The sequence below is a fragment of the Mixophyes fleayi genome, chromosome 3 (genome assembly GCF_038048845.1).
Source record: "Mixophyes fleayi isolate aMixFle1 chromosome 3, aMixFle1.hap1, whole genome shotgun sequence".
In the NCBI taxonomy this organism is placed as follows: domain Eukaryota; kingdom Metazoa; phylum Chordata; class Amphibia; order Anura; family Limnodynastidae; genus Mixophyes; species Mixophyes fleayi.
The window spans coordinates 58689909-58713524 of NC_134404.1; the positions used below are offsets into that span (position 1 = coordinate 58689909).

At 39.5% G+C, this 23616-nt stretch overlaps 1 protein-coding gene across 1 annotated transcript; it reads left to right on the forward strand.

Moving 5' to 3' along the window:
• The first annotated feature begins 3378 nt into the window (after positions 1 to 3378).
• SLC35G2 (solute carrier family 35 member G2) lies at positions 3379 to 23281 on the forward strand. Its single transcript, XM_075200512.1, has 2 exons — positions 3379 to 3655; positions 21324 to 23281. Exon 2 carries the CDS (start codon positions 21340 to 21342, stop codon positions 22576 to 22578), a length of 1239 nt encoding a protein of 412 aa, XP_075056613.1. The 5' UTR covers positions 3379 to 3655; positions 21324 to 21339; the 3' UTR covers positions 22579 to 23281.
• Positions 23282 to 23616: the final 335 nt, after the last annotated feature.

The window sequence follows — 23616 nt, forward strand, 5'->3', positions numbered from 1 at the left end:
GAAATTCATTTAATTTTGTTCCTGCACATGAGATTTGATTTTGTGGGATAAGAAATGTAAATGAACTGTTAGGCTGGAGATTGCACATTGTTGAAGGTACTCCATGTTTGCAGGTAACACAAGGCTTTTAATCAACACCAATGGGTAAATGTATCAAGCTGAGAGATTTCCGGCGGGTTTGAAAAGTGGAGATGTTGCCTATAGCAACCAATCAGATTCTAGCTATCATTTTGTAGAATGTACTAAATAAATGATAGCTAGAACCTGATTAGCTTTTCAAACCCGCCGGAAAACTCTCAGCTTGATACATTTACCCCCAAGAAGTAAATTTATCAAGCTGCAGGTTTGAAAAAGTGGAGATGTTGCCTATAGCAACCAATCAGATTCTAGCTATCATTTTGTAGAATGTACTAAATAAACGATAACTAGAATCTGATTGGTTGCTATAGGCAACATCTCCACTTTTTCAAACCAGCAGCTTGATAAATTTACTCCCAAGAGTTGGCAGAAATCTGTACTTTTCCAATAAAGCAAAAAACAAGGGAAATTGAATGTTTAAATAAAGGCGGCCCTGGTGTCCGCTTATTATCAGAATTATATGGAGGATGATACAACCAGCTTTTTGAGAAGAAAAGTTTATTTTACTGACATATACAAAATGTATTAAAGTCAGTAGTCGAAGTGAGAAAATATATGGTGAAACGTCATGCTGCCAATTCTCCTATTGATTTTACTGTAAAAATATCAGATCCCGTTCACTTACATTTTCCATACTGCCATGTCTAAATTTTCACTTTGACCACTGATTAAACTAATAACTTAGTTTTTTCCTTTATACTATTTGATTGGCAGTGATTGAATGATGTCATATAATGGACAACATATTTAAAGGGGTTAACTTCTTTCGGAAACCCCCTCTCAATTTAACCTGCCCCCCTCCTCTGTGAAATGTAATATGCTATGGTTTGTAGTGATATTTACACTTACCATATTTAGTTTCACACTGAAAACCACAATAATCCCCAGGTGGCCATGAAGCTGGGCAGTTGTATCTTGCACCTGGGTATACATGAACCCATACAAATATGCAGTATTGTGCACTGGGACGTCTAAGACCAGCTCCGTTTACATCACCCCAGTGTCATTTTCATGACAAATTAGCATACAGAGCAGGGCTGTAACGAGGCAGGTGCGGGCGGTGCCATCGCCCAGGGTGCAAGCCCAAGGGGGGGCAGCAGCCGCCCGCTACCTAGCTCTGTATTAGCCTTTTACCGTCCCACAGAGGAACGCATGTGCGTTCCACTGCGGGACGGCAAACGGCTCACGAAAAAAATCTCTCCCCCTGCCCATACTTGAAATCCTCTCTCCTTTCGTCATTTTCTCTCCTCTGTTCCTCCTTCTCAGAGCTCCTTGTTGTTGCAGCTCCACATGTAGCTCCGCACAGTCAGGATTCAGTCAGGTCTGATTGACTCTGCAAGTGGAGATAGGTGAATGCAGGAGAGCAGAAAGAGGCTCACTGTCCCTAGGTGAATACGTGATTAGGTCTGCTGCTTGAGCTGTACACATGAGCTGCAGAATGGCCTGTTATTTAATTCTATGCAGCAGCCTTAAATCAGAGTCACAGACTCAAGCAGTGGGTGCTGTCTACATACATACTACATACTAAATATAGACATATATTTACATTCTCTCTAAAAATATAACTGGGTCATTCGTTATTACTGATAATGGCATTTATAAGGAATGCCCTGCAGGGTGCTACAAATTAAATAAATGGCTGAAAAGCACAGGAGAAAATCAATGTATCAAACGTAGCAGGAGGCCATACAAGCTAATACATTAAAGTCATCTAAGGGTGGTAAATGCTTTAAATTTTACTATTGCTAGAATAAAATAATTATGACTTAATAATAGATGACATGCCAAATATTATCACATTTACATTTTACTCGGTCTATGATAAAAGTGATGGGGTGTGGAGAAAATTCAATTGGTAATAGGTAAAATCATAATGATGAAACTGAATTTCTTGACAAATCAATGCAGATTCTGATCCCTTTGCAGAGCCGTAACTAGGCATGTGCGGGCGGTGCCGTCGTCCAGGGTTCAAGCCCAAGGGGGTGCAGCAGCCAACCGCTATCTGGCTCTGTATTAGACTTTTACTTTCCCGCAGAATTATTTCAGTAAAGTGCTAGCCACACCCCCACATTAGGTTGGCCACACCCACTTGGCAAATGTCACTCCCACTTAGATGGGGGGCGCCGGTGCCCTGTCTCGCCCAGGGCACTAAAATGTCTAGTTACAGCACTGATACAGAGGGATAGTAGGGAGTTTGCCTTGACTTTTCAGAGCAAGATGTAATGTGCATACATGACCTTCTCTTCATTGCTGTATATTATTCTAACCACTGAAACCTCTGACATCTGACAATAACCAAATATTCTAAATTATTAACCTACTGTATTAATAACCTACTAACCTAAATTACTAACCTACTATATTCTAACCTACTAAAGATGGTCAGGTGGTCCCTACACTACTCATAGTGACTACCTTATCCTGCCTTTAGTAAAGGATGAAATATTGGCCCCTTATTCAGGTTTTGGAATGATACCAACCATTTGTCCAGAGAGGACATAGGAAACCAGTGGCAATTGTTTCTGTAGACCATATTCCTTTTTATCCGCTGTTGGCACTGCTTTCACACATATACTGTCCATTGAGATGCACCCAGACAGGGATTCAATCTTATTCACTGACCACATTGAACCATTAGTCTGGCTAACTATAGAGAGTTTCAGCGCCAGACTGTACATAATTAAATTATAGCAGTGCACTAACAACCTGCTGTAATATGATCTGCCGGTTATAAATAACAGACTGTGACAGACAAGCGTCCTATCTGCCATATAGACTCTGTTGACTTCGGTCAATTGAATGCAAAACGAATGTTGCACTGACAGATGGTTCCTAATTGATTATTGATCCCTATTTAAATGCAATATCTGTGCCCACTGTTTGATTTCTCCAACAGATGATGGACAAAAATAAATCCCGGTTGTGTCCAGTGTAAACCCAAGGCCAAGGGCATTCATTGTGATGCACAATTCTGAACAATCACAAAGTCGTTTGGCAGTGCAAGGGTTAAACAGCAAATGAACAAGAGGGATAATAGGAGAAGGAAGGTTTCCCTGCACAGATAATAAGGGAACAAACAGCTTATGACAGGCGTGCCAGATGCCCCCCGAGCCCCTGTGCGCATGCGCAGATGGCCCTAGTACCATTCATGCAGCTCTGTCGCTCTCTCACAGTCTCCCCTCCAGCTGCAACCTCCGTCCCTATTTCCTTTCGTGCATGTTTGACAAATGCAATCAGAAAGAAGAGCGAGATACACAGGGTGAGGGAGGGGGATGTAGGAGGTGGGGAGATCTTACTGCCCTCCTATCGTCACTTTCCTCTACACAGAACAGCAGCTCCCAGTAGACATAGAGAGGAAATATTGGAGGGCTTTCCATAGCACTGTCCCGGTCCATTAAAGGTATTATAGGAGGATAAGAAAGTCAGCTGGAGATGTCTCCCTCCCAATGCAACAGAACTCTTTCCTTGTGAAGCCACCGGCACCTCTGTGTGCAAACTCCACCTGATCCAACCAGAGGTAATGATGGGCTGCTCAGGGTATGTGTGCGGGTGAATGTATCTCCATTGAGGATTGTGAGGGGGGGCTGTATAGTGATAGTGGGATAGTGCAGATGATGGCATAAAGGTCTTGGCTCGTTACCAGTAATCTTTGTCTTGGAATATGTTAGCTCCGAGGCACCCAGCTGCTCACAAGGAGACTGGAGGTCGACATGAGCTATGTCCTTGGTGCTGATATTTTCCCTCCGCTGTCCTTAGTGCTGAAGCGCTCCTGCACCACTTCTAACACACCACAATGTGTACCCATTACCTTCATGCCAATGCGGATGGAGAGTGCCAGTCTACCTGGCTAGTGTGCCAGTCTACCTGGCTAGTGTGCTGATCTACCTGGCTAGTGTGCCATTCTACCTGGCTAGTGTGCCATTCTACCTGGCTAGTGTTCCAGTCTACCTGGCTAGTGTGCCAGTCTGCTTGGCTAGTGTGCTGATCTACCTGGCTAGTGTGCCAGTCTACCTGGCTAGTGTGCCACTCTATTTGGCTAGGTTATCTGCCTTGGTAAGATCTAGGTCGTTGGAGGGAAACGATCATAATATAAATTATGGAAACTGACTTCATTATTATAAACGCTGGATCAATCCTTTGTAAAGCAGAATACAAACACTGTTGTGTCAACTGAATGCAATAATGTTTTCATTTAAGTCTTTAATGCAATTAAGTATCAGTAAATCTATGCACAATGTGCTGTTTCTAACCCAAAATTTACTTTACACTTTAATTCTTTAATTCTCAGATATTATATTTTCTTTTCCTGCTTCTCTATTTCTTTGTTGTAGATTTTTTTTATTGTAGTTATTAAGTAAGCATGGTTTACATACCTATTACATATCCCATATTGCATACAAGGTTTTTATCCAAATAAGTAGAAGGGAACTAAACAAATGATTAGATGTCTAATGTTTGTAATAAAAGAAACCTTGCAGTTATGTGACATAAATAACATCCTGCAGATATATTTGTGCTTCCTTGTTTTTTTGAATGAATCATTGTTTTTTTTCACCAAGCCTTAAAATATGGATGAGGATGTAATGGGAATGTAATCTTACTGCGCTTATGCTGTCATCTTAATATATTTAGTACAGCAAATGGGGCAATAAAGTGGTTTTGACAGCAAACCAAGAGAACGCAGAATAATAATATTACTGATAGTGAGACATCTGTAGATTGTGGATGGAGTTATAACTTGTATGAGCCAAATCAATAGAGTCTGGGGTCCAAAAAAAATATGTATGTGTAGAGGAAACATGTTGCCATTCAGTGTAGTCTGTCTCAAAACACACTGATTCATGTATTTTTCATAGTTAGATAAAGAGATGGACAACGGTGCATGGACGTTTGATTAATATATTTTATAAAAAAAGGTAAAATGTGTTTCATAGAAATATAGGCAGACTAAACCATGCGGACTGGAGGCAGACTGGCAGCCAAATGTAGCATAAAGAATTTAGAATGGTGTTGAGAGATAAGAATATACCCTGGGTATTTAAGAACAAATAGTAGCCAAGGTTTTACAACTGTTTGCAGAAGATACAGGCTGTGTGGCGCTAGTGGATGTCATCTGCTTCTACATTAAGTGTTATTGCTATTGTCAGTGCCCAGCTGCACATATGACGTTAAGCGACACAGTCACACCATTAAAAAACAGCTTAAACTGTTTGCTGTGGGAGATCAAGCAAGACAGTAGCTGCTTTGCCTATATCTAAATGCATTATTCACTAAATCCTGTGCTTTGATTGTGTGGGAAGAACACAATATTGATGTGATAAGGCCAGATCACTCATGTAGGGGGAACATTTATTTTAGTATTTTTTGTATATATAAGTGTATATCTAGTGAATTCATAAAACCATTCTATTGACTTGAAATATATATTACACTAGATATTTTTCTTCTCTTTTTTTTTTCGCATTGTGTATGTGATGTAGTAATGAGACATATATCACTAAGGGGTATATTTACTAAACTCTGGGTTTGAAAGAGTGGAGATGTTGCCTATAGCAGCCAATCAGATTCTAGCTGTCATTTTGTAGAATGTTCTAAATAAATAATAACTAGAATGTGATTGGTTGCTATAGGCGACATCTCCGCTTTTTCAAACCTACAGTTTAGTAAAAATACCCCTAAGTCTTTGTTTCAAAACCCTGGTTGAGGAATACTCTAAAGGCTACTCTATATGAAAATCTCCAGAAGATATCCTGTGTGTTATCCATAGGGGGTGTACATGTTGGATAGTGGGTGTTAAGATCACATGTTTGATGCATAGACACAAGTGTGCATTTTGTAAGTTGAATCACCAGAGGGGTATTATAGTCCCCACAGACACCTGGATCACAAATATAATAATTGTTTAGCTATACTGTAGTGTGAATAATTTGAATACGCTTATATCCTTACAGTGTTGCATTATTATTTGTTTTTGTTTTCTCGTTTTATGCTCATACTCAAAACTGAGGCTTTATGAAGACTGTTTTCACCAATCACCAAATATAAGTACCTTCCTGTTCCTTATTTTATTGGGTCTATAAGAGACAAATAGTGCTGGATTAATGCTTAATATTTGGTCTATTAGTTACATTGTATCAACCAGTGTATAGTTGATGTAAGAATTTTCTAGCTGCAATTGAAAGTGAAGTGCTGTTAATAATCCATTTTTCTCTAGTAAAATAACATGAGCATTTCATGAATGTAGATATTGAATTATCTAGTTATTTCAGTTATCTTAGGACTTGTACAAAATATGTAAAATGACACTGTTTTACTTGTGCTGCCTTTGACTGTGTTTAATGCTTGAAATACCTATTATACAATCCATTGACCTCTATGGTACTCTCAGGAATGTTGAACACATCAGAAATAGAATATCCTGCTTTCATCGCTTCAATATTGTACTGAGGATATGTTTACACTGATGTCTATGATAACAGCCATGCAAACTGTAATCACCATGTAGCAAATTCAGCTACTGAACCACAGATAAAACACTAGCCTAGGGTACGTGAGTCCCTACACCACTGCTATAAATGTTTCCTGTAAGCGGTAACCTTTACAGACTATCATCATTACTTATGATGTGTTAAATCCACAGTAGCAGAAACAAATATCTAGTAAAGCTCTACACAATTTCATTGATTAACATTACCGGAAGCAGCCATATTGGTTTCTCAGTGGAGGATAAATTAAATATCAGCCTTAGGGGTAAATTTATCAAGCTGCAGGTTTGAAAAAGTGGAGATGTTGCCTATAGCAACCAATCAGATTCTAGCTGTCATTTTGTAGAATGTACTAAATAAATGGTAACTAGAATCTGATTGGTTTCTATAGGCAACATCTCCACTTTTTCAAACCCGCAGTTTCATAAATTCCTCCCTTAGAAAAGAATAGTAAACACATTGACCAAAATAAGGGAAATTGTTAAATACCTGCTTGCCTTTACATTTGTTGGTTTCACTCTTGTTTTATGCAACATGAATAGTGCTATAGAAGAAATGTTTTTTTTTTAAAAAGGAAAACTTAGGTATAATGCCAATTTAATCAGATCAGACTGAATTGCTAGCTCATAGTTCAGTTCTTATTTTACTTTATTATTTGTATTAAGCACATATGTGTCTGTTGTTGAACAGTATAAAAAGTATACATGGGTAGTATCTCATAGCAACCATTTAATTATAATTGAAATAGTGCAAATTAGACAATACAAGTAAAGGCATTGGTTGCTACGGGTTACAGAATCTTTGGACTTGTTGTAGCAGGGTTAGGTATAACATTACCTTTTTTGTGTACGAAAAACAATGACACCATGTAATCCTAGGGATGTGTTTGAATCAGTTACTGTGACTACACAAAACAGCTTATTATTAGAAAATGGTGTATTTAAGCAATGTCCTTTTTTAAACATAGAAGTGAATACAAAATATATATCTGCAAATGGGCAGTAATTTTATAACAGTCATTCCAATTTTTATTAACTGGCTAAAATGGAATATGTCCATCAAGTGAATTATTGCAATTATTAAACTCACTACAAAATATAGTAGAAAATGGTTCATGTGTAAGTGAAGGTAATTGTATTGTATATGAAATCTGTTACATTACACACAAAATAAACCTAATTCAAAACCATTAATGCTTTAAAGCGGTTGTATGACACGTGTAGACTAATTTATAAATGTAGGTTAAGTCTACATTTTTAATTTTGTTACTGCAGTGGATGAGAAATGTATTTTTTTCTTTTTCCATTGACACTTTGATTTGTAATTAAAGCTTAAAATACAGAGAAAATAGAGGTTATATAATATATTGAACACCACAGTATTGTTTTTTTTACCTGTTACCTGTTTGTACCAGAATTATACACTTATATGTGAAGTGCAAAGAGAGACGTAACTGGAGATATGTCCTGTACCTGATATTGTGGTGGATTGAAAACCCCTAAATTGCATGAGGTTTCACCCAAACGCCATGCAGTTTAGGGAAAACTGCAGAGCAAAACTGCATTTAAAGAGATCCCTGGTAGTAAGGTGGGCCCCTCCTGGTACCCGTGGTCAGTGGGTTACAGGGTTAAAATGTTCAAATATAGTGCACATAGCTGGCATAGAAACATAGAGTTTGACCGCAGATAAGAACCGCTTGGCCCATCTAGTCTGCCCATTGTTTTATTAACCTATAGTAACCTCAAACCATATTTGATCCTTTGTTCTTTATATGGATATTCTTATGTCTACTCCAAGCATGTTTAATCAGTTCTACTGTATTAGCCTCTTCCACCTCTGATGGGAGGCTATTCCACTTATCCACTATCCTCAAACTATCCTCAAATTACCACTCATCCTCAAATTTCCTCTAAACCTACTTCCCTCCAGTTTCATGTCCTCGTGTTCTAATACTTCTGCTCCTTTGAAGAATGTTTCCCTCCTGTACCTTGTTCAAACCCTTGATATATCTGAAAGTTTCTATCATCTCCCCCCTTTCCCTTCTCTGCTTCAAACTATACATCATAAGATCTTTTAGTCTTTCCAGATAAGATTTGTGCTGTAGACCATGCACCACTTTAGTTGCCCTTCTATGTACAGTCGCACAAGTGTGCATTACAAGTGTAGTCCTCCTTTGTATTTCAATAAAAAGTTTGTGTCTAATTAATATGCTAATAAAGTATTTGCACCCCCTTAGGATTTATATAAAGTGTTTGTGCCTCCTTAGGATTTGAATAAAGTGTTTGTCCCCCGCAAGGGTTCTAGTAAACTGTTTGTGACCCTAAGTATGCTAATAAAATGTTTGTGCACTCTTAGGATTCTAACACAGTGTTTGTGCCCCCATAGTATTCTAGTAAAGTGTTTCTGCCCCCTTAGTATTCTAGTAAAGTGTTTGTGCCCCCTTAGTATTCTAGTAAAGTGTTTCTGCCCCCTTAGTATTCTAGTAAAGTGTTTGTGCCCCCTTAGTATTCTAATAAAATGTTTGTGCACTCTTAGGATTCTAACACAGTGTTTGTGCCCCCATAGTATTCTAGTAAAGTGTTTCTGCCCCCTTAGTATTCTAGTAAAGTGTTTGTGCCCCCTTAGTATTCTAGTAAAGTGTTTCTGCCCCCTTAGTATTCTAGTAAAGTGTTTGTGCCCCCTTAGTATTCTAGTAAAGTGTTTGTGCCCCCTTAGTATTCTAGTAAAGTGTTTGTGCCCCCTTAGTATTCTAGTAAAGTGTTTTTGCCTTCTTAGTATTCTAATAAACTGTTTGAGGCATCTAAGTATTTGAATAAAATGTTTGTGCCCCCCTAGGATTATAATAAACTGTTTAAGGCCCTTAAGTATTCTAATAAAGTGTTTGCGCCCCCGCTTGGATTCTAATAAAGCGTTTGTGTCCATCTTCGCATTCTAATAAAGTGTTTGTGCCCCAATAATATTCTAATGCAGTGTTTATGCCCCCTTAGTATTCTAGTAAAGTGATTGTGCCCCCTTAGTATTCTATTAAAGTGTTTGTGCCCCCTTAGTATTCTAGTCTAAGTATTTATGCCTCTCTTGGCATTCTAACACAGTATTTGTACCCCCTTACTATTCAAGTAAAGTGTTTGTGTCCCCCATAGTATTCTAATACCGTGTTTGTGCCCCCTTAGTATTCTAGTCAAGTGTTTGTGCCCCCTTAGTATTCTAGTAAAGTGTTTGTGCTTCCACAGTATTCTAGTAAAGTGTTTGTGCCCCTTTAGCATTATAATAAAGTGTTTTTGCCTTCTTAGTATTCTAATAAACTGTTTGAGGCATCTAAGTATTTGAATAAAGTGTTTGTGTCCCCTTAGTATTCTCCTAGGATTATAATAAACTGTTTAAGGCCCTTAAGTATTCTAATAAAGTGTTTGCGCCCCCTCTGGGATTCTAATAAAGCATTTGTGTCCATCTTCGCATTCTAATAAAGTGTTTGTGCCTCAATAATATTCTAATACAGTGTTTATGCCCCCTTAGAAATCTAATAAAGTGTTTGTGCCCCTTTAGCTTGTTTGTGCACTCTTAAGATTCTAATCTAAGTGTTTATGCCCCTCTTGGCATTCTAACACAGTAATTGTGCCCCTTTAGTATTCTATCTAGCAAAATGTTTGTGCCCCCTTAGTATTCTAGTAAAGTGTTTGTGCTCCCACAGTATTCTAGTAAAGTGTTTGTGCCTCTTTAGCATTCTAATAAAGTGTTTGTTCCTTCTTAGGCTAATAAAGTGTTTGTGCTCCCATAATATTCTAGTAAAGGGTTTGTGAACCACTAGGATTCTAATAAAGTATATGTGCCCTCTTTGAATTCTAATAAAAAGCTTGTGCTTCCTTAGTATTCTAATAAAGTGTTTGTGCCCCCATAGTATTCTAATATGGTGTTTGTGCTCCCATAGTATTCTAGTAAAGTGTTTGTGAACCATTAGGATTATAAAAAAGTGTATATGCCACCTTAATATTCTAATACCGTGTTTGTGTCCCCTTAGTATTCTAGTAAAGTGTTTATGACCCCTTAGTGTTCCAGCAAAATGTTTGTGCCCCCTTAAGTACTCTAATAATGTGTTTGTGCCATCTTAGGCTTCTAATAAAGTATTTGTGCCCTCTTCTGATTCTAAAAAAGTGTTTGTGCCCCTTTAGTATTCTAGTAAAGTGTTTGTGGCCCCTTAAGTATTCTAATAAAGTGTTTGTGCCCACTTAGGATTCCAAAAAAGTGTTTGTGCCCCCTTTGGATTCTAATAACGTGTTTGTGCTTGTTTATGATTCTAATAAAGTGTCTGTGCTTCTGTAGTATTCTTATAAAGTGTTCGTGCCCTCTTAGGATTCTGATAAAGTGTTTGTGTCTAGCTAGGATTCTGATAAAGGGTTTGTGCCCCCATAAATATTCTGATAAAGTGTTTGTGCCTCCCCTAAGTATTCTAATAAAGTGTTTGTGCCCCCCTTAATATTCTAAAAACTGTTTGTGTGGCTTTAGGATTCTAATAAAGTCTTTGTGCCCCAATATTGTACTAATAAAGTGTTGATGCCCCTTTAGTATTATGATATATTAATTGTGCCACTTAGTGTTATAGTACATTAATTGTGTCCCTTAGTCTGTGAAATAAATAATTATTTTGTCTCACTTTTTACTTTTAATATTATTTCTCAAATAATATTTTCTGGAGTTCAGTGTCCTTAATAAATAACTATCTGGTATTTTCTTCATGTCTTGATTCAATGAAATCCATAAGGGAAAAAAAATGAAAAAATAAAAAAATAAAATTGGCTAAGCGGAATTCTTCCGAGGAGCTCGTCACCAAGTTATTTTATATCTTTTAAGCCCACCTACTTAATAGGAGTATCAGGAGTGGTCTCTGACGGATGATCTGAGTAGCACGGACTGTTAAAGAAGGGGAGGGAAGGTCTTTTACAAATTGCTTTCTGTATTTATTTAATCTGTTATTACTGAATGAAATTATGCATCCAACAGATGATACAACAGCATGCGGTTATAAGAGCCACCTCTTTCTTCTGGTGGGATTTCAGGTTGGTTTTCCGGCAGTTTGGTAATCCACAGTGTGATAAATTTCACATGTATAATAATCGGGACGGCGATAGGTAATGTGGCTTTTGAAAAAAACATGGATTCTGGTTTACCATTTAGCAAATCTGACCGTTTTTAAGTCACTCATAAAATTGCCAAACTACTCTTTAGTAAATTTTCCCTGACATGTCTTTAAAGGGTATTTAGTGAGGTTTATGGCTAACATTTTTATAGACTTATGCAGCGCTCAAAGTGGGAGTGTATATGGCAGTATGCCACACAGCCACTTCTCCTACTACCTTCATTGTAGCCCCTACCTCTAACTCTTGATAGGAAGTGTGGTTAGTGCTTGTCTGATGTCTGGTGCAAATACAGGGCTGGGAAACTCCAAAGGCAAACCCCAGGCCTCTGGGCCTGTTCTGGGAGACAATTCCCAGCCCCAAACAGCTGTGCTTTCAAAACCTCAAGTTATTTCTCAGCCAGATAATGTGGTGAATGTCACCAGTGGTTGTGGAAAAAGATAAAGGTGAAGGAAAGAAAGAGAATGTGACACAGAAAGTGCAGTTACCAAACAAGACAAAGGTTTGGAAAGTCAAACTAGCTGCGAATAAATGGAACAGCAAATGCAACAGCTTCAAACAAAGGGAAAGCAGAAGCTTCAAGAAGAAATGCAACAAATACAGGGAAAAGCAAAGGAAAGTACACAACAAAAACGGCAAAGAGCACAGGAGGGCAAACAATGTGCAGCAAACTCACCTGGTGTGCAAATTACCCCTCCCCCAGAGACAGAGGGGAACATCCCTGGAAAGACAGAATATGCAAGAAATCCTGCATCAGCAAGTGCTTGTAACTAGTCTGGTGCACCCAGCTCGCACTCGATCCCAGTTAGGTGGAGGTTATCTTGGCAGCACTAAAAAGGTGACAAAGCTTGTGTCAGTGGACCCCCCTAAGCTGCAATCTGCAGAGAAGCCATTGGTGCCAGTGAAGCAAAGTAATGGTAAAGCTGCAACTGCAACAAACCCAGGATCCAGGCTGCAATATGGAGATCCTGACCATATGGGAGCAGCGATGATGGCGATTACAACTTGCAAAACACTGCAGACTTATATAGCTGTCGCTGAGAGACATGTGGCAGGAAGATATATAGGAGATATGGACATGACTAAGGGAAGACATTCTCCAAGGCCAGAAACATCAAATGGGTTGAGTGGTTTTAAACAGTCAGGAGAAACCTCAATGCAGAGTCAGGATCTTAATGGGGCAGAGCGTGCACCTGTGCTGCACCTAGCAGATAAAATCCCTGCACTTGTTAAAAAAAAAAAAATGGAGGCCTTAAAGAAAAGAAAGCAGACAATACAAAAACAGACTGAATGTGTTTATAAACTAAAAGATTCAAATCCAAGCAAAGAGGCTTTATATGATGGTAAACTCAATTCATTAAGTGTAGACCTTGCAATTGTTGTAAGAGGCATTGATTCTGTCTTAGAGCAGTTGGGACTGTTGGAGAAGTATATAAAACCCAGGGTACAAATAAAGAGGTCAGAAAGAGAAACAGAATATGGAACCAAAGTCCAGTTCTTCATGTGAATCTGAGTCTGAAGACCTCAAAGATGATGCACAGCTGTCACAGAGGAGACCAGTAGGAGGCCAGTTGTTCCTTTAAGGAAGTAGACTTGTACAACAAGAGACACACAGCAGTGGTAAAGCAGCAGAGAGAAAGCCCAAGTCCAGTACAAACACCTCCGTTCCCGAGGGACAGTTTTAAACAACTGATGAGCGGAGATGTCAGCACACCTCAGGAAATTGGATCTCTGTGAAGAAATACCTGAGCATTGTATACAGGAGACTCCTGTTATGTATAATGATAATGATGCACATTTTATGCATAATAATGGTGTTGCTGCTTATGAAGTAGAATATACAGATGGTAACATACAAGAGGTGGTAAATGAAAATGAGGAAGGTTTGCAATCAATATGGGACGTTGAAACCTCCAAAGAAATAGAGCAACTAGTGGAGCAATCAGGGGATCAGAATACTGAGAGAGATGAGATGGAAGTCTCAGTAGAGAACACTACACTAGATCTCCCTCCTTTATCTGGAGCAGGACAGTCTCAGGTATAGGCAGATACACCTATACCCACAACAGTGAGTAGTCAGTCTGCTCTGGATCATACACAGAATGGTACACAAGGAAGTAATACAAGTAGTGGATCTGGACGGGTTTCTCCTGGGAACGCTTGGAGCCGTGGGGAACCAACATTTAGTTCTAATAGGAACTATACAGGCCCGGCCATTAGGAGGTGGAATGTGGTCAGATTCAGAAACAAAGGTACCCAAGAAGAATTACCAGACTGAATATATGTCATATAAGAGTTATTGTATTACCAGCAAACATATTAGCAGTAATAAGCCTACCAGATAGACAATGGTATTATGTGAGTTTTACACCATGTGTGGTAGATTCTAGGCAAATTTCAGCAAGTTTAGGGGTGTAGTGGGCTGGAAGAAGTTTAGTTTTATTCCATTCTCCAAGCCAGACACAGTCAGCATAACATTATATTTTTGGAATGAAGCAGTGAGCTCAGGACATTGTGATCAGGCTCAGGAGGCATTGAGATGTAGTGTCAGACTTAAAGAATAAAGATATGGATGGTGCTAATTTCTTTCTTCATTGGACGTGAGAGAGGGGTACGCTTCTATGCAGGCCAGCCCAGGACATGATTCATATGTGGGAAGTCTGGTCATGTAGCTGATACGTCAAGAGCATCACAGCCAGAAAGTGTCCAATAGAAAATGCTCCGCAAGTTGAGCAACAGCCAGTTCAACTGTCTTCTTCTACAACAGTGTCGGCTTCCGGAGAGATTAAGGGAACATGGAATAGGAGGAGGAGAAAAGATAAATCCTCTCAAAAGCCTGAAGGTGAATGGAGGCTTGTCCAAAAACCAGGTAAAAATAAAAAAGTTCAGGGAGGAGCAGACGTAGAAGTAATAGTTACTTCCAATAGATACAAGGCGTTATCTGAGTCGGATGATGATACCTGTTGGTTGGATGCTTTAGAATTGGAGCAGGAGTTGAAAAGAGTTGTACAGGAATGTGATGTAGAGTCAGAAGATGACTCACCTACAAAAAGAAGGTCTCTTCCTGAGAAAGAGTCGGTAGAGTGCGATATGGAACAGGGAGGTCGGCAAAGTGGCTCTGACTCTGGCTCTATAATGATGATTCTTATTTTTTTGCTGCTCTTTTTGTCTCTTACTCTAATGGCAGAATTTTCCTTACGAGTGATCTCCAGTGATGGGAATAACATTAAGCTCAGGACCACAAGACATGCAGTCTATGGACTCTTAAGCTAAAGTCTTATACCATGGACCTGATTCAGGAAGGAAAGTAAGGCACAAAAAAATAGTTTTCTCCTGGACAAAACCATGTTACAATGCAAGCGGTGCAAATTAGTTTTTTATTTTGCACATATGATAAATACTGGCTGTTTTTTCATGTAGCACACAAATACTTGTTAATCCTTTTTGCCTCTCTACAACAAAAAAGATGGTTTATTTAAACTTCCATTGTGCCTGCTGTAATAATAACATTGCCCTGCAGTGTAACAGTGAAGCGTTTGCCAATCTCTATAGAAAGCAGCGTGGTGTATTAGGGGATTTTGAATTGCAGCTTAATACATTTGGTAATTTGTATAACTAGAGTGGTAAAGAATTGGCTCTGTGATTTGTAATGATTTTGAAAATGGCAATTTTGAAAGAAACACATCTCTGACGATTTTACATCAAATCGCCAGTCAATAAATCGGCAATTTTAATCTCGCCTGACAAAATCACTGGAAATTCAATATCGCAGCTTGATACATTTACCCCCTGGGCTCAGATGTCAAAATTCTAGCCAAACTTATTTCCACACGTCTTAATTCTGTTGGCCAATTGGTGTATTTAGTCCTGGCGGGGCTTATGCCGGGGAAATCAACAACAATTAATCTGCGCTGCATTTTCATGCATCTCCAGTTGGTTCATGGGGCACGTAGATCAGAAGATGTAATGTGCATATTTAAACCTATGATAGCAAATAAACCCTAATAAACATTGGTGCAAACTTCTCTTTCAGAGAACTAATAGCAGTAGATAGGGCAGTACTTGTCGTGACTGCTACTTAAGCATTCAATATCTATCACTATAACCCCCACCACTGTAATGTGTAATGGTAATTAGTTTGATAATAATTATTGTATTTGATCTGCCAGCATAGTATACTACCAAAATCTCCAGTTGAGTACTTTCCACGCCACCTATGTCAATGAAGTCAGAGGTCAAAATGTGTTAGGGATAAGCTGCTTGATTAAGTCTGAGCTGGAGAGCTGGTGTGTCTCCCTCTGAAGAACTGATTTCTGCATCCTTGCTCTCAAATAGTTCTGAGTTGTGGTGCTGGTGTACCTTCCTCTGATAGCTAATTGGTGAACTGCACTATTTAAGACCTCTCCTGCCTGCATACCTTTGCCACTGGCAGCGTTATGCACAAGCTTCCTGGTTGCTGTGCTCCCTGCTTTCTGATTCCTGGCATTGTATTCGGCTGCTCTCTAGTTCCAGATCTCTGGCATTGTATTTGGCTATTCTCTGGTTCCTGATCCCTGGTATTGTACTTGCTACACGTCACCTGTGTTTGACAGTTTTTGTTACATTGTTGGAAGAGTGCTTAGAAATGCCTGCTCTCATGAAAGTACAGCTAGAAGGTGAACAGAAATCTGCGATATTCCACCCATTAGCCTGTGCAAAGTTTTACACAACAGAGGTGCTCCCATCTTGGCTCTCATATCCATGTGCTTTCCACTAAAACCCAATGCAATTCTGCAAAAGTAAGCACATGACATCACAAAAGTGTTCCAGTGTTGCTGTGCACTTTTACGGTTCCTACATTAGCTTTAATATGAGCATGTATCAGGAATCCTGAATAGAGTGGTCAGTCTTACAAGAAGAATAAGAATGCTGGCTGATGTGTACAGTTAGTAAAGTCAGGCTAATTTTGATACCGTTCTTGTTGAAGAATGATTAGTAACCCTCTCTAAAAAGGTGCCTTGAGGGAGCAATTAAAAGTTTGAAGCTTAGCATAAAGTGTAATAAATGTGTAAGAGAAAATTTAGAAGAACTGAAGGGGAGTAATGAGAGAGGAGGATAGGAGTATGCCATGGTGAGATCAGATCTATCGATATTTTTAAACAAATGTGTTAGATCAGGACACTGATGTCGACGGCTTTATGGCCCATATTCAATTAGCCGCGGAGTGCCTCCAGAACGGTCACGAAGGCACCCGTAGGGGTGCAAAGAGAAGTCTGCATTGTTGAGGAACCGTAGTACTGAAAAAAAATTGCTGCAATATTCGGAGGAACATTCGAGTTAATTGAATATGCCCCTAAATAGTGAATAATCCTATTACAAATTCTATCCTATACAGGAAATCTTTGCAAGGATTTACAAATGTAACAGAACTAAACAAGGAATTGTAGAGTAGAGAGTCTACGCATAGGTGGGCTAGTGAGGACAGTATAAAAGTAGATTATGTGGGAGAGTATATATAAAGTATATGACCAATATTCTTGCTTTTCATTCAGACTTAGGGGTATATTTACTAAACTGCAGGTTTGAAAAGTGGAGATGTTGCCTATAGCAACCAATCAGAGTCCAGCTGTCATTTTGTAGAATGCACTAGATTAATGACAGCTAGAATCTGATTGGTTGCTATAGGCAACATCTCCACTTTTTCAAACCCGCAGTTTAGTAAATATACCCCTAAATGTGAGTTACAAAAAAGGAGTGACAGCAAGATTAAGTCCTTGAGTGAGTGGTTATTTTGGAGTTATTAAATTACATGTACAGTACATGCTGCAGCTGAGAGACACTCAGTAACTCTCATTGTTGCACTGCTCCACAAAACGATGCTCACTAGTGCACCTGCTACGTGCTTTGCAAGGAACGCGCTCACTACGTCCAACTTCCCCTCTCGGCCTATGCAAAGTTCTCCGCATGGCAGGACAAAAGCTGATTTCGCACTGTGCATCAGCCGTTTAAGGCTTCATAAATGATCTCCAATGTCGCTGTGAATAACTGACTTTCCCTAGCAAAACTGGTAACCATGGAAACAATCAGTGGGATCCACGGTCACAGATGTTGCTAAGGAAGGTCAGTTATTCACAACATTTCTGTCAGATTGCAGCAACAGAGTGTTTCTGAACTTTCAACAGTTGATTTTAGTCCTATCAACAGTTATTCCACTTGGTTGCAGTTTCCAGCATACTAATTGATCATTCGGTAAAATAATTTTGAGTTGAGTAACCCCTTAAACATGATCTTACACAGAGATATAGTGTTATTTGTAGTGAGGAGCTTGCTGTATAATGCAATGAAGTTCAATAGTCTTTTGACTTACTTGTAAATATTTGGTGTATGAGGCATGTTAGTAATACTATTAAACTTATAATTGGTCTGGAATGGACATTAAAGAGTTAAAAAAAGGTGTCAGTGGGTGCCCAGGCACAAAAAAGTACAGGGTGGAGGGCAATGACTTATTTTATCCATACACACTGCAATATCATGTGCACGAAATCACCATGTGAGTGGCCCCAAGCCTGGGTTTAAGATGGCCAAAAATGTCACAAATTAATCGTTATTGGGCATGTTGGTAAAAGTATTTGTAAGGTAACCACTATCGGTGTGTGTGCATTTAGAGGGCAGCTCTTTGCTTTGCGGGAGGGTGCAAATAGTAAAAATGTCATTTGTAAGTGCAACCTACTTCCAGATTACAATCATTCCTTCATTATATTAAACTTCTCCGTTTTTCTTGTAAAATACTGCTTGGTTTACCCTCAAAACTAGGTGTACTATGTCTCTCCGATCTGCCCAACTCCTAGACCAGTACAAATGTAGGCGCAATTGCACATCACAAAGGAGCATTTGTGCTATCAACTTGTGCTTTTTAGTGGTCCTGAATGAGCTTTCACGTGTCCCAAATGTATGAGAACTGTGTGCAATGTGATAAATGCCTCCACACCTCCATAGTCTCCGAGATGGGTAATGCCTGCTAGCGGCAAGGTACACTACATAATGACTCATCGTACCCTTCTTTACCTGTGTTTCTCTCTAATAGAAATAGGTAATAAGGGAAGATCATTTCTATTATTGTAACATTAATGGGAATTGGGCAAATATCACATTTGGTGGAGCCAACCCTCTCCAAGACACTTGCCATTGTATCCCTAAACTACAGTACATCAAGTTTTCATAAGATCTCAATACAACACAAAAATTCTATAATTGGTTTTTTTTTTACATTTTAGAACTTTTTAAATCTACCCCTAACATTGTAATGATGGATTTGGTTAAGTCAAGCAATACAAAAATAAGATTGAGTAAATTTTTTTTATTTGCACCTGGATATCTTATGATCGCCTGAAGTATAAAATTATTATTTCTAATTTACCAGTTGGATTTTTGTTTATTATTTAGGCTGTATCATTATGAATCTAATGAGTTTAATGGTAGCACCCTTACTGAGGGTGTCTAGATTGACACTCCTATTTACCCATTTACTAAAAAGCTTTTTGTACAGCTGACCTGAGAATGTTTTACATGGTGTATTAATATAAGTTTTCTCACATTCTGTGCTTAGTTCCACTAATAAAAAAAATAACAAAAATATAGTTTTTTTTCAATAGAATCTTGCAGAGAGTCTAAATTGAAATGTTCTATATGATTACAAAAGGATTAGAATTAGTGTGTCCCTGTTTATTTTTTCTGGGGTCACCTTTGTATTAATAAGTGTGGTGATCAGGATTCCCCCAGTATTGACGGACCAGTCACACACTCATTCCTGGCACTTTAGCGATGTTTTCTCAGATATAAGAGAAACGCATCCACTTAGTGTTTTATCATGACCGCTAATTGCAGAGATCAGAGTCTTGGGGGGACCCCTAGAAAGCTAATGATAAGAGTATCCAGTGCTCAATCACATTCAGTGGTGCTGTCTAATATGTCCACACAGAGCCGGATTTACACCTCATGGGGCCCTAGGCAAGATATCGGTTTGGGCCCCCCCCCTTCACACACACAGTGGCCCCTCACACACACATAATACACACACACAGTGGCCCCTCACATATACACAATACACACACACAGTGGCCCCTCACACACACACACACATAATACACACACAGTGGCCCCTCACACACACATAATACACACACAGTGGCCCCTCACATACACACAATACACACACACAGTGGCCCCTCACACACACACACATAATACACACAAACAGTGGCCCCTCACACACACACACAGTGGCCCCTCACACACACATAATACACGCACACAGTGGCCCCTCACGTACACATAATACACGCACACAGTGGCCCCTCACACACACATAATACACGCACACAGTGGCCCCTCACGCACACATAATACACGCACACAGTGGCCCCTCACACACCCATAATACACGCACACAGTGGCCCCTCACACACACATAATACACGCACACAGTGGCCCCTCACACACACACACATAATACACACACACACAGTGGCCCCTCACACACACACACATAATACACACACACTAGCAATATATTACACACCCCCCAACTTACCTTTTTGCATCCACCAGCTGTGCACTCTTCCCTCTCTTCACACATGGAATGGCACCTGTCATGTGGTGCACGTCCCATGTGACACAGAGCAGGCCACACAGAGGAGGGAGGAGATCAGCCACCACACTAGCCCCTCCTCCCTCTGGTGGCACCTGACCCCCCTCCCCCGACTCGCACAATCCGCCCTCCCCCCCCCCCCGTGTGTCAGGGGAGGGGCCACATTTTTTATTTTATTTTATTTTTTATATTTTCTCTTGCCATCCCCCCTGCTGGGCCCCCTGAGAGCCGCTAGGCCCTAGGCAGGTGCCTAGGTTGCATAGTGGTAAATCCGGCCCTGTGTCCACACATGTGTTAGGGATATCAGTATACACTAATGCTGACTAATGTAGGATATATAATAAATAAATATAATATAAATACATTAACACCCATCAGTATATAGTTAAGTGTATAATGCTTATAAACATTAGTGCTTACAGATACCCCTAACGTGTGTGAACGTATTAGACAGCAACACTGAGCGCTGGTTGCTCCCATCGTTAGTGTATTTGAAAGGTTGGTTACCTTATATTCTTAGCAGCTCTCAGATTACAGAACCTAAGGTCCCTCAGGCACTGCTATCCATTATCCTTTATCTGTGTTTGAGAAGGGCTTTTGGGATTTCCCTGGGATCTTCCAAGAGTCCTGATACCACCATGATTTAGAGTACAGATTAAACAAGAAGTGGGTGCTCTGCTCCTACACTGGTTTCTGTGTAAGAGCAGTGTTGGTGGGAGGTAGACTAGCTTAAATGTTGGTGTACAGTGTGGAAGGCCCTGAAAGGCTGCAGGTCGATGCTTGGTTTTAGTTAAAAACAACGTACATTAAGTAACAATAATAACATGTCTAACGGGTCTAACACTTTCTTCCCTTAGCAGTTTTTTTGTATATGTTTTGTTCTAATCTTGATTTTAAATAAAACTGTAAACAATTATATAACATCATTTTTTGTACACTTTTCAGAGTACTATTTGAAGCAATGGAAAGTTCTCCATCCAAACCATACTCAACAAAGAAAAGGGTAAAAATACATCCCAACACTGTGACCGTTAAATACATGTCCCATTACCCCCAACCTGGAGACGAGGGGTATGAAGACACCAGTGAAGACAATGGGGGTTTTGTGGAGGAGAACCCGAAAAAAAGATTATTAGGGGATGCCAAAAAGAAGGGAAGGACACTCTTTGGGACTATGGATGCCCGGCCAAAACAAATGGAAGATCCCGATAATGATCTTGCCCAGCAGCTACAAAGTTTTGCAGACACCTCTATCTTTCAATCTCGGAAAATATGGGCGGTATTGTTTGCCTCCGCAATGGCTCATGGGTGTGTAGCACTTATTACCAGGTTGGTTTCTGACCGCTCCAAAGTGCCCTCTCTGGAGTTACTATTCATCCGTTCTGTTATGCAAGTTTTTTCTGTGATAATGGTTTGTTACTATAATGAGGCTCCGTTTGGACCTCCCGGGTACAGACTACGGTTATTCTTCTATGGAGTGTGCAATGTTATTTCCATTACTTGTGCCTACACATCCTTCTCTATCGTTCCTCCAAGCAATGGAACAATCATGTGGAGAGCGACCACTACTGTCTTCAGTGCCATACTGGCCTTCTTGTTGTTAGACGAACACATGGCATATGTTGACTTAATCACTGTTGTTTGCAGTGTATTTGGCGCATGTTTGGTCATGATATCAAATATTGTCAATGAAGAGAATTCCTTTCTTGGTGTCTGGAAGGAAGCCTTTGGTTACACTATGACAGTGATGGCTGGACTTACCACGGCACTCTCCATGATCGTCTACAGGTCTATCAAAGAGAAGGTCAGCATGTGGACAGCACTTTTTACCTTTGGGTGGACTGGAAGTGTGTGGGGAGCCTGCACTATGTTTGTCCTTCAAGAACCAATCATCCCTCTGGATGGAGAAACCTGGGGCTACCTACTTGCAATCTGCTTGTGTTCTACTGTAGCATTCCTTGGTGTTTATTATGCTTTGTACAAGTTCCACCCAGCGTTGGTCAGCACAGTGCAGCATCTGGAGATTGTAGTGGCCATGGTTCTCCAACTTCTTGTGTTGCGCATGTTCCCCAGCGTCTATGACATCATAGGCGGGGCAGTCATCATGATCAGTGTCTTTGCATTGGCTGGTTACAAACTCTACTTAGGGAGATTGGGGCGACAAGATTATCAAGAAATACTGGACTCTCCAATTAAATAAGGGCTGATGTCTATTTGCTGACTGTTTTGTGTCTGTAATAGTGTTGCCTTCCACACATTTAACAGTTGAGGTGACCAAACCCACATTTCACTCAAAGGCTTGGAAACAAGTTGATCAAGAAACAAACATAAATTTACAGATATATTTTACATTATTTATTTTCTGCTACATGCAAATCTTATAATCAAATATAATTAATGTTCGTAAAATATGATGAATATGATGGAAATATGATGACTATAACCACTTGCTTGTTAAAAAGAGGAACATTTGGCTAAAATAATGGGCAGATTTATTTATTTACTAGCTGATAGGATTACTAGGAAATCATCATGATTCATTTTCTGTTACCTTATGGTTAGAATACAGCATTTACACTTATAATCTTCTGCAAACTATGCTCCTAAACATAAACACAGCCTGATTGCAGTATTACAGATGGCTGCCTGCCAAGGTCTCATGTGATGAATGAGTCAAGTGAGTGGAGCTGTGAAAACCCCAACAATTGTCTGTTTTCTGCAGATAAGCAAGTTAAAAGAAAGCAGCATTATTAAGTGATTTATTTCCACCAAAAGACAGCAGAAAAATTAATAACATTGATTTTTAAATCATCGTGAATTTCATAAATTAAGCGAATTAAACATGTATTTTTAATCTATAAAATGTTACTTCGACTGTATTTAGAACCTTATTTAGCCATATTTGGAACTTATATTTTTGGTGTAATATCTTTCTGGAAAGATATTACACTACACTTTATCACTGCAGTGATAAAATATGTAACATTGTTTTTTTTTATAAAGGAAAACAGCACAGTATAAGTTGTTTGACCACTGTAATCTCTGTAAGTATTTTTACGTGCCAAAATACCCTTTTTTTCAAATTGAACATTTTGATTTTAAAATGCAGTAAATCTCAGGCATAATGCAGGTTGCAGACTCCACGGTATCATCCACCTAAGAGCCGTACTGTAATATCAGATATGCTGGACCTCATTTCCAAAGTGCACATGCCTTAAAACCCCTTGGTTTTGCACTG

What these genes read in the sequence shown, in the direction of transcription:
- SLC35G2 (XM_075200512.1), top strand. Translation starts at nt 21,340, where the DNA reads ATGGAAAGTTCTCCATCCAAACCATACTCAACAAAGAAAAGGGTAAAA.